This window comes from Acomys minous (assembly GCF_964271855.1).
Source record: "Acomys minous genome assembly, chromosome: 3".
Taxonomy (NCBI): Eukaryota; Metazoa; Chordata; class Mammalia; order Rodentia; family Muridae; genus Acomys; species Acomys minous.
In genome coordinates, this window is record NC_140485.1 from 118,060,903 (window position 1) to 118,076,813 (window position 15,911).

A 15,911-nucleotide genomic window follows, 5' to 3' on the forward strand; every position below is an offset into this window, starting at 1 on the left:
ACTAACAGAAAGCATGCCAATTAATACAGTTAATACCTCAGTCCCCTATGTCCACAAAATTCCACACCCCAAGCCCTACAAATTTAAAATTAAAAACCTATTCTTGTTTTCTTACACATTAGCTAAAAATGAAGCTGTGAGGAGTATAATTTCAGCGCTTACTACTATTTAATGACATTTAAATAACATGCAATTATAATTACCCATGATGTAAGTACAGGGGAACTTTTACACTAAGGGCTGTGTGCTCATTCCTATCTCATCGCATTAGGATCTGAAGACAGACAGCTGTTCAATAAGAAACTAAGAAGGAAATGTTTTCCTCTATTTTATTTCCTTGTGCTATTGTTATGCAAACACCATGACAGGAGAGAACATAATACTTAAATGGAAAATTCCCAAGCAGGGGTTATAGTTGGCTCAGTGGTCAAGAGCGCTGGTTCCTCCTCTCTTGCAGAGGACCAAGGTTTGGTTCCCAGCACCCACACAGTGGCTCACAACCATTAGCTCCACTTCCAGGGACCAGACACCTTCTGAGCTCCAGCAGCACTGCACACATGTGGGGCACAGACACACAGACAAAATACTCATAGAATAAAACAAAGCATCTCAACAAAATTGCCAACTAGACAGTCAATGGCTACTAAGTGAGCTGACTGTGGCATCCCACAGAGCTAAGAGAGCAAGGGACAGCATACCTTTCGCCAGCTTTCCTGCAGACACTGCTCTCTCACTCTTCCCCTTCAAGGTCTGCACACTATCCTGCTCCAGAACCATGGACAAAGCCTTCTCCACATCAAACTTGTGTTTCAGAATTGCTTCAGTCAGTATGTCATCAGGCACGGTGTCCCCCAGCACCTCTCTCATGTGATCAAGGCATGAATAAAGGTGAGCTAGAACACAGAACACATTACAAAGCTGTACCAGACGGCATCTTGAAAGAAGCTCTCGATGTTCACATCTGACCATAGAACTTTGTATTAGGATAGTCAAACTTTTCTTTGGTAGAAATTACTTATGAAGGTAATTTTTTCTACTATGTACCTGTTTTCTCATAGCTCATTAATGAAGAAATCAACATAATCAATCTTTCTGAATAACAGCTGGGAAAAATACACAGAAGGCTATACAATACCCGCTCTCAGTACCACATGCGGTTGCATGTCTCCAGAACAACACTGCCTGTTGCTTAAAAAATACAAATGGGCGGAGCTGGAAAGAAGGGTCAGAGGGCAGAAGCAGGCACCTCCCTCTGAAGCACCACGCTGGGCAGATCAGACCAGCCTGACCTCCAGCTCCAGAGGATCCAATAGTTTCTGAGGTCTACAGGCGCCTCTGCACACAGACACATACACTAACTGAAAGCGGTACAATCTTTATGGTACAACCCCAGCACTTTCAGACAGTGACGGTGGACCTTAGAGCAATCATGTCTATCCAGCACCCCTAGGAAGGGAAGGGGCTATGCCCTGGGTGAACGACGCGGCTTGTCTCAACTGTGTTTCTTCTCTTTCTTTTTTTTTTTTTGCTTTGGTTTTTTTTGTTTTTCTGTTTTTGTTTTTTTGAGACAGGATTTCTCAGTGTAGCCTTGACTGTCCTGGACTCGCTTTGTAGACCAGGCTGGCCTCGAACTCACAGTGATCTGCCTGCCTCTGCCTCCCCAGTGCTGAAATTAAAGGCGTGCACCACCACCCCCCATGGCACTGTGTTTCTTACACATCATAAATTACTACCTGAAATATTTTTCAAACTAATGATCTCTGCAAAGCAGCAAAAATCATCCTTTAAAGTTATCAAAGCAATTTAGCATAAAAATAATGGAGTCCAGAAAATTAAGAAGGAAATGAACACTCATCTTTAAAACCATATTTAAACCTGGGATTGTATCTTTAAAATTTTTCATTTTTCTTATAACTAAATTATTATAAAAGGTCAGTTTAACACTCATCAGTCTTCATATTAAGAGTGCATGCGCTAGCTCTGTAGTCTACCAGATGTCCAGGTGAGTCTAGAGTTGACAAATAATTTTAATTTCTTCTACCTTTATTGTTTCTACTTCCTAATTTTATATATTTATACCTTCTTTCCATTCATCATGATTTAGCACCCATCTTAAGCATGCTTAAAATATACATTTATTATTTATTTCTTATGCAATGAGTGTTTTGCCTACATGCATGTATGTGCATCAAGTCCAAGCCCAAAGAGGTCAGAAGAGAGCATCTGATCCCATGGAACTGAAGTAATGGATGCTTGTAAACCACAGAGCAAGTGCTCTTTACTACTGAGCCATCTCTCCTGCCCCAGTACTTGGTATTTTATTAACATTCAAACATCAGCTGCAGACCCTCCATTTCTTCCTGTTTCCAGATTAGTTATAAATTTACAAGTTAAAAACATGTGTAGAAAAAAATCCACCTGCAAAGGAAAAGCAAACCAGCTCAGCCTCGCTCATTCTCCACAGACAGAGTTACTCATGTGCCTGGCCAGCTCAGCTCTCTCTCAGTCTATGGCCTGAGTGATACTTGAAGCAACGTCAGTGTGAAGTGTATTTGTAAAAGGAAACCAAAGCATAGTTATTAGCCCTTTCAAACGTTTAAAACAGTTCAAAATAAGCAACAGGTTTCTACCTTCAAACTTCCCTCACACAGACATGACAACCACAACAGTTGTATGGTGTTGCTCTGGTTTTCAGTGCTTTTTTCCTTTAAACTTTTTAGAAGTCATTATTCTCATAAATAAAGCAACTCCTATCATTTAATCATCAGCTCTACAAAAGCTCATGAACAAAGACCCTTTAAAAATTCTTATAGCAAACACCTGGACTTTCCTCTCCCACGTAAAAGATGAAAGGGTGAGAAAACTCGGAATCTACAATCCTCTTACTAAGCAGCTGCTTGCTCAATGCAATCAATTTCTCAATCACAGACTTCTCACAAAACACATAAAATATAATTTAAATTTTCCTTCAAAGTGTAAGATGTGCTTGTATCATTACTGTTTATAATCATGACTATAACTTCAACAAAATTCATATAGTCTTACTTGGTAATGAATCATCTTCAGGAAATGAAGACATATTTTTCAAGAAGGCATACCTTGGTCAATTTCACTTAATTGGTGATTCAGAAGAGAATTAGAAGACTCTTTCAGATCTTCATAACCATATTCTTCTACAGGGTTGTCCCGTTGAGAGTAAATAAACTGGGCAGCTAAAATACAAAAAGAGAAATGCTGTCCTACAGCCAGTTCCCAATGTTTCCTTGTTTTCTAACACAAGTTGAGATAGAGGAGATGGGCTGAAGCTCACTGGGAAAGTGCTTCCTGGCAGATGTAAGGTCCTAGGTTTCATTCTCAGTACTGAAAACTAAGAAGCTGAACATTCAAAATTCTGGGGCTAAAAGGACGGCTTAGGGTTAATAGTGAGTGCTTGTTCTGCAAGCATGGTGACCTGTGAATGCCCAGCACCACATTAAACAGCAGCAGGGCTGCCTGTATCCCCCGTGCTGTAGGACAGAGAGATGAAATCCAAGAGCTAGCCAGCCAGCCAGTCAAGCCTAAAACGCAAGTTTCTAGCTCAGTGAAGAATCCTGTCTGAAGGCACTAAGAGAGAGAGGAACATCAGGAAGGCCTCTGCATGTTCATGCACACGGGGAAGGCACCTTCATATTCACATGTATGCATCCCCTCACACGCATGCACACATGAACACACAGGTAGGGATGCACAAATTCACAAGCACAAATATACAACACAAATCTGATCAACACTTAACAACCAGTTTTCCACATTTGACAAGAGTGATGAAATTAGAAATACCCCAAGGCGATATAAACCCTACCCAAGTTTTACTCATATGTCCTTAGGCTAACAACTTAGTAATCTCTCACTAGTGTTCCTTCTTTCCCCTAATCTCCAAGATCCGTGCTCACTATTATGGACCTTTGTTTTCTGTTGGTGCTGATATTTTAAAGCACACATCAAGCTTATTTGCTTAAAAACATTGCAAGTGTATTTTCATAGTGAAGCAAGCATTTGACTAAATTTCATTACCCAAGAAACACTAATTTTGCCAGACTCCAAAAGGTCACAAAAGCATAAGCTTTAAATTATATATATATGTGTGTGTTTTAAATGTATATATTTAATGTGTTTTAAACTGTGCACTGCATGCCACACACTCTCGCAGATCAGAGGCGGGCATTGGAGCCTCTGCACTGAGGCTATGGATGTTCTCCACAAGAACGACACTGTGCTTAACCACTGAGCCATTGTCTCTCCAGCCCTCACAGGCCTTAAATTTTGAACAACTCATTTTTCAAACATACAGTGATACCATAAACCAGTCTCTCTTGATATGTAATCGAGTATTACATACTTCATTAAAAGTAAGAATCTGTAAAAATGTAAATACATGCCTCAATGACATTAAAAAGAAAAAAAGTAAGTAAAGTGATTATACAAAGTGTGGACACACCCAGCTCAAGTGAATGCCCACTGAACTCAAGACTGTCCAACTGCCCGGAAGTGAGGTTAAAGAGCAGTACTCTAAAGCAAGGTATTGTGGGGGCCTTTACATTATCTCACTTTCCTAAGAACATAGTAAGCCCACTGCACAGAATTCTTGTATACAACTTTTGTGCATGGTTCCAGGGAGGTATTCATGTTGAAGGAGAAACTACTTCCAAAATTCATAGATAATGCAGAGAATATAAAGTTACAGACCATTCATAATATTTATATTCAGAAATTAGAAGGTCATGACTCAATGACATACAGACTGACAGGGACGATAAAAAAGAAAATTGTAATATTGTGTTTTAAAATCAAATGAGAAGCAGTTAACAAGTAGTGGAAAAAACAAGTTAATTACTGGAGACTGGACCAGTTACAATAAAGGAGGTAAGAACATTAAAATAAAGTTAAATATTGAACAAAAAGAAAATCCAACACATGTAAAGAAACTGAGAACTAAAGTGCATGTGTTGCTTGCTCAGATGAGGTCACTGTAATCAGTACGTATGGGCATGGGGATGCTGCCACACGAAAGATGCTTCCGTCTGAACTATGTGCCCCAACGCCTGAGCAGGGTTGGAAGCCTGACTTTACTGCACCTGTACATGCAGTGCGGCCAAGGCATTCTTGCTCAGTCCCAGGAGCACCTCCGATGCATATTTGCCTTTGCCGCACTACCCACCAGTCACCACCCTTGTGCCTCTAAGACTGTGAAGTCCTGCACCTGCATCTTTAGTAGGGAGCTGATGTCAAGCACTTTTAAGATGCCTACTGGTCTTCTTAGTGATCCACAGGTTGAACGGCCTGTCCTAATCTTATTTTCCTTGTAGTTATTTTTAGTGTTATGTTTGAACACAAGTAGTTCAAGAATTTATACATTATATCATGAAAATATGTCCTTCCCCATCTTATAGAATTACAGGTATGTAGCATTACAGGTGACCACGACTGAAGAGTGAAGAAGTGTTCTTGCTGGAGCATCTGATAAGATGGAGTTGGAAAAACGCAAGAAAACAGCACTGGGGCTGGAGAGATGGCTCAGTGGTTAAGAGGGCCGCCTGCTCTTCCAGAGGCCCTGAGTTCAATTCCCAGCAGCCACATGGTGGCTCACAACTATCTATAATGTAATCTGATACTCTCTTCTGCAGATAAAGCACTCGTATGCAGTAAATAAAATAAATAAATCTAAAAGAAAAAGAAAACAGCACTGAACAATTACCCTCTGCTCTTCCATACCACCAGGGAAACTTAAGAAACACTGTTCTGTGGGGAGTGGTGGCACACGTCTTTAATCTGGGGAGGCAGAAGCAGGTGGATCTCTGTAAGTTCAAGGCCAGCCTGGTCTACAGAGTGAGTTCTAGGACAGCCACAGACATAAAATAACAAACACATTTGAGGATAATAAACACACCCTGTGATGCCCGATCTAGACACAATGTCTCTGGGGCATTTTCTTTGCATAAAGCCTTTCCTCCCCAGCTGCTTTTTTTGGTCCTGGTATTTTATTTCTTTTATTACACCGATGAGGGAGGAAAACAGGCTAGTCAGCAACAATGACAACAGTAATGAAGATGGGTCTGTTTCACAGAGCAGCCAACAGAGCCCAGCAGCAAATCCTACTACTCTGCTATGACCGGCTGATGCTTTAATAAACAAACTATTCCAAAACTATTCATTTCACTCACACGCACACACAAAAACACATACACACAGAGCAAAAATTAGTCAAGGGTAAAGAAATTCTTGCAGGGGAACTTGGTGGGGCAAACTTACAAACCTAAGTGTGGCCAAAGCTGGAGAGCCACCAGGAGTTCAAGGCTGCCCTGGACTACATAAAGTCTATATTTTTGTTTTCAAATAACAAACTTCAAATGTTAAAATGTGTATATAAGGGCATACACACATATACATGGTCTTTAAAAACATTACATGTTACAGTTTTAGGAACACTCTGATCCAGGATGCCAATCACACTTGCTTGATGTTTGTAAACAGCCAAATCAAAGAAATCTTTTTTTTTTTTTAAACAACTTACCTGTTGATGGCGAGATGCAGTAATCATCCTCCACAGACTGGCCGTACAAATCATCGTCTTCAAAATCTAAAAGCACAACAGATGCATTTACAAGCTCAGTCACAGTCTCAGGAAACACCTGAATTATCTACAAGACAAGTGAGAGTTCAACTGTCACGGGAGCTGAGATAGCTACTGTTCCATAAACTCCAGGAACTCTACCCAAAAGCAGGCATTTACTAACAAATTACTAACAATCTGTACTTAAAAGACATACGTAGAAAAAAATAAAAAATTAAAAAAAAATAAAAAAATAAAAGACATACGTAGGTCTTATGTTTTTAAGCTGATCTGGCTTCATTTAATTCTCTCACATTTTATCTCATGCAATCAAAAACTAGCAATAATCCTGTAGATGACACACTCAACCGTCTTTCCAACTGTTAGCCCCTGAGACAGCCTCCCTCCTCCCTGTGGCCACACATCTTCAAGAGCTGGTAAGTGCAGGGTACACGACCAGCCTTAGTCATTCTTCATGGAGACAGAAGGCCTAACTGTGGTGAGCGCTAACTGGCCTCAATGGAGTATGTTCCTTGTCATGATGTTCCTAAGGCTGCTTCTTTCTCTAGGTAAGTTCCCGCAAGTCTTCCCTGACACCTTTACCTTCCTGCAGCCTCCTCCTCTTCTTGTCTCTGAAGTACAACATATTTCAATGCCTGGAAAACAGCTCTTTCTGGCCAATACTTAGGTTAGCTAAGTACCTGCCGTACATGGGGCACTAAATGAATGTGTTTTTAAGTTAACAAATCAAACTGTTTAAAACCTGCAAGGAACATAAATAAGTTTATGCCAGAAACTATTAGAGACATTTTCACAAAGTGTGTGTACACCTCCGTCTCTCAATGCCAGTATCTAACAGACCAGAAAAGGGTGATTACAAAACTGTATAATGAATGCTCATGAGAAAAACAGCAATCTGGGAACACATGTGGACAAAACTCAAGTTTCCCCTGGAGCAGACCATTCAAGCCAACTCTAAAGGACAGAGTTAGGCAGTTTTCTCAGGCAATCATACGGTAGGAACAGAGTGCTTACAGGTCAAGCCCAGATACTGCGGTAAAGAGGTGTGTGACTGCTACTGCTGGGTAAAACATGGGAGATTAATGAAACCAGACTGTAATCCCAAACTTAAAAATGGCATTCACTAACCCAAAAACCCTATCTTTAGGTATTACCAATCACTTGAACTCTTCCCTGCAATCTTTCTAAAGTGGTTCATTCATGCAACAAAATGTTGGTGTGATCTACTGCACACAAGGTATCACACTACACATAAAATTAAAGTGAGGCTGCTAAACTAGCTAAGAGAGGCTGCAAATGTAGCTCAGTTGCTTGCCCATTATGCACAAAGCCCAAGTTGCAACAGCCCACCCGCACTGCATACACCAGGCCTGCCATCTAGGACTTGGGAGATAGACTCAGAGCCAGGAGGGTTAGAGGGTCATCGACCTTGGCTATATAGTCAACACAAGTCCAACAGGGCTCCATGAAACTGCCTCAAAACAAAAGCACTAGTAGTCGAGGCAGTCAAAGTACTCGAAATTACACAGAACAATAAAGCAGAATCTACACAGAGGCATCAACAGGTATTAGGCCACAGACTGTAATGAAATTAGAATGCTTCTGTGAATGTTTAATTATTGAAAGTCCAAAGAGAAGCCTAACTGGGAAGAGAAAAACTGGACATTGAAATGTCTAAACTTTTACAAGGAGGAAAGGAGAAGTGTCCCAGGACAGGATAGAGTTGGTTGTGATGTCACCAACTGTTACCAAGAAATATAGCCTGACCTCAGCCAAGGCAGGAAGGTATTCAGCGCTCTCAGACAGCACACCAACTCTCTTGTGAGAGACTCCACACAGAACTCCTGATCCTTTCTGATTTAGACAGTCCCTCTTACATAGCTCCCACAGCACTGTCATTACACTGCGTGGAATCTCTCACTGTTTAACCAGCAGTTACTGTTAAAACAGTTAAACAGTCCTCAATATGCTACACAGTACTCTTAAATACTCAGTTGTCACTGGATGAGGAAATATAATTACTATGGAAACAAGTCCTTTATTGCATATCTACAAAACCTCTCCCAGTCTGAAGTCGCTTCTCAGTGGCAGTGGTCCTCAAGGCATCTTATACAGTCACTACAACATCCTTATGGCGAATGTTGCCCAGGCAGGACTGGGTCAAAGTCTCCAAATGCAGCCCAGGGCGTAGGGCGTTAGCTGCCCAACCCTGATGAGTAGGTTGATGCTCACTATCTCCCAGGTGTGTCAGTAGCAATCGACTTCTTAAACATTACACGTTCTCCATTTTACACAGCAGGGGGTCTTTACTCTTTTTCCTTGGTTCATACTTGGGTTCACTTTTGGCTCCTGTGACCCTTAATGATGCCTATTACTATCCATTCGCTGCACGAGGGAGTCTTCCTAAAACTACTCTAACCTAACTCCTAGAGAAGGTTCATATACATATTTCTTCTATTAAGAAAAAAAAGCAGTGGGTCCTTTTCTATGACCTACCCGCTAGTGTTGCTTCTCTTCTCCCTTTTAAAATACATATACATTAAGCATTATCAGTCAATAGCTGAATATACACTTGAAGATCAGCCAATAGCTCTAACTTCTTGATTCTTTTAAACATGTATCTTTTTCTGTTTGTCACCTCCCCGATCCTGAGAATTCGCTGAAAGTTCGGGTCAGGCTAGGCTCTGCAGTCAAAACGCACGGACACAGGCAAAACATTAAACAAATCTGACAGTTATAGCAGGCTGGCTGCACGTAAACAGTCGTGGGCATGCCTGAAGGAGGGCTTACAAGACAAGAGGTCAGAAACTGGCACCTGAGCTCCCCCGCCAAACGAAACAAGAGAGAGAAGGTAGATACCGAACAGCATCGGGCCCCCGCCGTCGCCACACATCCCCAGGCCCTTGAGATGCTACACACTCCTGCCCTGTCTGGAAGTGCCCCCGTCCACAAGGCAGAGATCACGCGAGTTTCCTTCCCTGGGGCTCTGACGTCCTATCGTTTCTCCGCCTTCTCCCTCCCCGCCACAAACAACAGTTCTGTGGCTCCGGGGTCCACACCGATCCTGGCGGATGTAGAGCGGCCAGGACACCATCTGGAAGGGCTAAGATGACGGCCCGAGCACGACCCTGCTACCTACCTTCATTGTAGTTATAGCCTCGGACGTTCCGATGCCGGGCCATCGCGCACGGAGGGCGTCTGCCACCGTCCCTTCCCGAGAACTCGGCTCAGACACCGACAAGACACTGACCGCGGCCTGGACACCTCGTCCGCGCCATCTTGGCTTCCGCCAGGGCTCTGCGCCGTGCGTCTGCGCATGCGCGACGTCATACCCGCGCGCACGACGTGACGGCAAGCTCTCAGGGTCACAGTCGGCCCTCCCGGGACGCATGCGCGCTCGCCGGCCGGTGGGCCGGCGGCTCAAGGTCCCGCCCACAAGCAAGTTGACTGATGTGGACTTTCAATACTGGATATTCTGCAACCTCCAGGTTATTGAGCCGGCTTCTCTGACCTACACCGGCGTTCAGGATTGTTTTCGAGATTTGGTTTGTGATTTTTCTGAAAAGCTGGCTGTTTCAGCTTTTAAGATGTAGGCAAGCACGATGGGCAGTCTACAAACCTGTGTAAGTGAGGCATAACAATTAGTCCAAGCTTTAGACGGACGGAGAGTAATTTAAGTTTAGAGTGTAGCCACACTGGGTCCCAACGTTTTGCGTGTAACTCATGGCTTCAGCTATGAGCTCCGTCCTCCATTAACAGCTCTGGTAAACAACTATCTGACCTTAGCTATGTAAACTATTTTCATTAACACGGATTAATTAAGGACGCCTTACGCACTGATTGAACACATTAAACGCGTGAACTTGCTAAAGTTGTTTAGGACGGCCTTTTAGACACAGAACTGGCCTTGGGTGTTTATGATGTAATACATAACACATAAATCTATAACCTGTTATTAAACATTCTCATTTCGTAAAGCACGAGGCTAATAATGCTGTGTAAAAACTTCAACCTCATTATCATACTGAAGAAACTGCTTTGTTGTAGCTTGTTTTTGCAATGCCAACACCTTGTATCAAAGGCAAATGTCAAATTCGACCTTACTCAGCTTTTCTTAACCACAATACTGAGACTAACACAAATTAAATTAATATTTGTAAATGGCTCAGATTTTATTTCTGACTACCAAATGGTTGTTTTTAACTATCGTTGTTTCATATGGCTCCCAGGCAAAATTTTATGCAAGAAAAAAAAATGCAGATGCTAATTTTATATGGTTTTTAAGTGTTTTATTTTACACCTTTAAATAATTTCTACATTGCAACCTATCTCTTTGTATGTGAAGATATTACCTTACTAACACATTGTCTAACTCATAAAGTTGTAAGTAATATTTGTCCATGCAAGAGAACTTAGCACAAAGCATTAAAGTCCTGAAAAATATCAAATGTGCTGGACCATGGTGGCTCACTCCTTTAATCACTTGGTAGGAGGAGACAGCAGGATCAGGAGTTCAAGGTCATCCTAGGCTACCAGAGGAGTTCCAGGCCAACCAGCGCTATTTGAGACCCTGCCTCAAAAACATATATATAAACTTAAAAACTAATGACAGCTTCTATTCCTACCCCTCTGTAATCATCCACACAGTTAATTACAACTCACTGGTGAGACTTTAGAATTAAGTGCTCTGTGAATAAGAAAACAATCCAAGAGATGACACAAAAGTTGGCTCTGTGGGCCAGTTCATTATGTACTGATTCATGGAAAACATAAATGAAAATAGCACACTACTTATGCGTGTTAGCTTCATTGTCACCTTGGCATAACTTAGAGTCACCTGGAAAGTGCCTTCTCCTTGCTCCCGTGGGGCGTGGTCTTGACTGATGGTTAAAGTGAGAGGTTCCAGTCAATGCTGGGCGCACCCTCCCTATGTAGGTGGGCCTGGGTGCTGGGCATGAGCCAGAGGGTGTTCAGTAAGCAGTTGTCTTCTATGGTTTCTGCTTGAGTTCTTGCCCTGAGATCCCTCAGTGATGAGTTGGAAGTTGGAAGTGTAAGCAAAATAAACCCTTTCCTCCTACAAGCTGCTTTTGGTCCGAGTCTTTCTAACACACTTACAAGATGGTTTTGTGTCAGCTTGACCCAACCAAGCTGGAGTCATCAGAGAGGAAGGAGCCTCAGGTGAGGAAATGCCTCCATGAGACCCAGCTATAAGGCATTGTCTCAGTTAATGACCAATAGGGAAGAGTCCACCCATTATAAGTGGTGCCATCCCTGGGCTGGTGGTCCTGGGCTCTCTAAGAGAGCAGGCTAAGCAAGCCAGGAAGCAACCTGTTCACATTATAGCCTGTTTTCTGGTTTTTCTGTTTTGTTTTTCTGCTCTAAAGTGAACGGTATTGATCCATGGAATTTGAACTAAAATGGCTTTATGGATGAAACAATCCCACTCGGCAGGTTCTTAAATACCCATGTGATTTTCCATAAATACAGTGATTTCTGTTCTCTGTGATTATTAATGTGACATGAAGGAGTTGATCCTTATCGCTAGAGAGGAAGTGGGAGGGAGCATAGTTAACAATTATGACATCAGACATGACAGATCCCAAAAGTTTTGTAACTAAATATGTAGGGATGTTTAGCCAACAGTACAGCCCATAAGATGACCTGAGTCTCAGGCCTAGGGAGATGGCATACATCTGTAACCCCAACACTGGGGAGGTAGGGACAAGAGGACACTTGGAGCAGCCTGGCCAGCTAGTCTAACTAAATTAGTGAGCTCCAGGTTCCTTGAGAGATCCTGTCTCAAAAATGAGGAGAGCAATTGAGAAAGATACCCACATCCAGCCTCTGACCCCCACAATGTGAACAGGCACCCCCACATATCTACAGCCGAACCCCCACACACATATAAGCACATACAATACACACACATACACACATGTGCGCGCACACATGCACGCATGCACATATGCACACACACTACCCAAAATCCTTTGAGTCTTTTATTGTTCTTTGAAGATTACTTAGGAGTTGTGATTTTGGTATAACTAAAATTCAGTCATTACTATTGTTGCCAGATGTCTGTAAAGGCTATAAACAAATAAGTATTTTTCTTACTGAGCTTCCAAATTTCCTTGCTCTTCGTCGTCAGTCAGAGCCAATGATATTCTTATCCTCCATGGACTTTTTCTTCACATTCCTTATGCTACTCACTTTTCTTTTTCTAACAGCATTTCTCTCTTTTCCTTTTATTTTTTAAAAGGCAGGAATGTAGCTGAGTAAAAAAGGACAAGATTCCGTGACTAAATCCTTATGCCAAGGCACAGTTCTAACCCCAAAGGACCGTGCAGAGGATCTGCGTTTGACAGAAGCGCCCACCGCATACCTAAACAAACACGGAGGTGTTCAAGGAAGCTGACAGCGATCTTCAAAGAAGGCCCCGCGGTACTTTTTCATTTCTGGGTGGCTTTTGTGGGGGCGAATATAGAACGTATGAAAAGGGTGGAAAGGAGAGAGTGAGTCATGAACGTACCAAACAGAGTGATCCCCGCAAGAAGAAAACAGAACCCGGAGTTCCAGCCACAAACACGCGTTTGCAGGGGGGATCGCCAGCAAAGCAGTAACACCTGCGCGCAACCTTCTACAGGTCGTGCTTTCAAGCCCAAGCCCATGCTGCCTAGCTGTCAATCATGTGATCGGGAAATACAACAGTAAAGCTACCTCACAGGTCCTTTACAAGACTCACTTTTCAAAAGTTCATGTTGTTCTAAATGCTCTAGTAAGAATTAATCCTCCAGATTAAAATCTTTCAATGGAAATATTTTAAGTCCAAACCCCTAGAAAGACAGGATTTCTATGACGATTTCATCATTGCCTAGTTCATCACCTCACCTGCCATAACTCTGTTACCCAGCCAGTGGCACTGTACTGTAGTCACAGATCCTACTTTGAAGGTTTCAACTCTGGCTATACGTATCATGTCCTACTTATCACTCAAGGTAGTGCTGTCGGGGTCACACACACTGAACTGTGACACAGTCGCAGAGAAGAACAAGAACACCCCTTTTATGCCCTTCAAATACCCTCTGTCTCTATTAGGGCATGCATGAGAAATAGTCTGTGATTCTGTTCCTGTTAACCTCCTAATTGAACAGGAGTTCCTCAAAGGCAGGGGTGGCCGTCAGCTTTGTCCCTCTAGCAGCACGGCAGGCACTGGTACAAAGCTACACTAAAGAAACTAAAATGTCCCAAGTGACTCTTGACTGTATGTATTTACAAGTAAATAGCATGCTTTGTAAGGTCAAAACAACAACAACAAACAAGCAAACAAACAAAAACTATAACTCAGAAATGTTAATATAAATGGGATTCTAGAAAAAAAGAAACTATTTTCAGGGAACGAGAAGGCTAATTACCCAGGGACAGAGGCTATCCCATCGTTAGCGTCTCACCATGGCATGCCTGAACTCCAGGCTCGCACTTACAAAATACATTCTGAATGGATGTTTCCACATAAACTCGCAGCATGTGAAATTTTTCAAATAAAGTGGGCTGGACTTAAAGGAGGAGAGAGATAAAGATGAATAGAAATGCTTAAAAGAGTTCTATGTGTATACCCTCAAAAAAATGAAAATGTATGTCCACATAAAAGTCAAAAAAGTAGGTTTGGAGCCTCCATTAACTGATAAATAGAATGTTGGATGTTCATGCAGTAGAATACAGCACTTGGCGGTGAGCGAAGTGGGGTGATCACCTGTAACAGGGCAAACCTCAAGAGCAAAGTGTTAAGAGAAGGAAGCTCGTTAACAAAGGCCACATGCTGCGCGGTTCCCTTGATACGTTATATCCAACATGAGTGAAACTGTGGGGACAGAAAGGACAAGCGCACTGCCTGGGGCTGGAGAGACATGGCAAGGGTGGAGCTCTTGGCTGTGGGAAGGAATAGAGAGTAACAGCTGATGGGCAGATGTGACGCTGGGGCTGATGGAAACATCCTAAACGCAATCGGTGGAGGTTCCACAGCCCTGTGCATGTAACATAGAACCACTTTAAAAACTGTATACTTAACCGTGCAACGTGGGCATAGAGGGTATTTAGCAATAGTGTTATCTTTCTTTAAAAAAAGAAAAGTCCTTTTAAACAAAGTTTAATGAATACTTGGTCTGTTTGAAGGCAGATTCTCTGCTACCTACATAAGGGAAATGAATGGTTTCTGTGACAAAGGCAGAGGGGACATGTTCCGTCCAGTGGCCATTGGCTGGAGTGGTTAGGGACCATCTAAGTCTCACACGCTGTTCTGCCAGCCATGTAGTCTTGAGCCAGCCGCTTCCCAGTCAGTTGCCTTTGTTACATCCCCTCCGCTCCCCAAGTGTGAGCGGGTAGAAACTGAGATGCGCATCTAGAGCGGCTCCAGGCATATGAGTGGTCCAGCAGCAAGGTGTGTTCCCTGGTCCCCGCTCCCCTGATTTCCACATCAGTAAGATGCCCTGCTGGTTCTGGGCTGGTGCTTGGTTCTGAAGTCACCTCCAAGGCCCTTGAACTATATACACCACATTCGTAAGCCTAATGGTGGTTCTCCACTGCTTCTTCAGCTCTCGGAGGCAACAGGTGACACTTGGTGAATCTTCCCTCCCCTACTGTTATCAGTCCCCAGCCAGGGGCCACACTCCTGCCTAGCTCTCAACATCACTTCTGCACCATGGAGAGGGGGGCTTTGTTGGTCTCATGTTGCTGTGTTGTCTTTGCTGGTCTCAAACTTCTAGGCACAAATCATCTCCTGACACATCCTCCTGAGCAGCTGAGACCCCAGGTGTTGAACAGAGTAGCCTGTTCCATCTGGAAATCTGAGCTGCTACTACTATTCAGGTTAGAGAGAACTGTTCTTTATGAATGTTGTATTCTCAAAAAAAGAATGCTTTAGTGAAAACTAAAATGTAAAGACATAAACGTGGGGCCTATCTTGGTCTGAATGCACTTGAGTTGAACATGCCTTGCTAGTGTCTCCACAACTGCTGGGTGTCTGATCTGTTCGTCTGTGGGTCACTGCTAGCAGTTTCTGTGCACACATCCCTTAGGGGCCCACATGGTCCCTTGGCATTGAGAAAGAGTTATATCCACAGGGCAAAATGTTTCAAGTCACAAACAGAATATTAATGGGAAAAAAATCAAAGGGAAAAGCATTTCTAAATCCCAAGGTGTGGGGGAGGGGGGTGTAGGGGGGAGGATGGAAACATAAAGCAAAGAAAATCTGTGAATGAAAATTTAAAGCGTAAAAGTTAGGGTTTGCAGGGGGTAAAAGAGCTTC

General features: G+C 42.8%; 1 protein-coding gene and 1 long non-coding RNA gene across 4 annotated transcripts in view; one reads left to right on the forward strand and one right to left on the reverse strand.

Annotated features, from left to right (window-relative positions):
* HBS1L (HBS1 like translational GTPase) overlaps positions 1-9,949 on the reverse strand; it is a 65,675-nt gene extending 55,726 nt beyond the window's left edge. Inside the window, exons 1-4 of one of the 2 annotated variants that reach the window (XM_084777569.1) lie at positions 9,750-9,945; positions 6,551-6,616; positions 3,099-3,212; positions 699-893 (exon numbers count right to left, since the gene is read on the reverse strand). In XM_084777569.1, the coding sequence (XP_084633695.1) occupies positions 699-893; positions 3,099-3,212; positions 6,551-6,616; positions 9,750-9,792 (418 nt within the window). In that variant the 5' untranslated portion in view covers positions 9,793-9,945. Of the gene's footprint in view, positions 1-698; positions 894-3,098; positions 3,213-6,550; positions 6,617-9,749 lie in introns of both variants that reach the window. The other variant, XM_084777570.1, reaches the window with a different exon arrangement.
* A 145-nt stretch (positions 9,950-10,094) lies between these two features.
* Positions 10,095-15,911, forward strand: part of LOC311595153 — a 73,965-nt gene continuing 68,148 nt past the window's right edge. For both annotated transcript variants that reach the window (XR_014778328.1, XR_014778329.1), the window contains exons 1-2: positions 10,095-10,233; positions 12,870-13,051. This is a non-coding gene — a long non-coding RNA (uncharacterized lncRNA). The remainder of the gene's footprint in view (positions 10,234-12,869; positions 13,052-15,911) is intronic.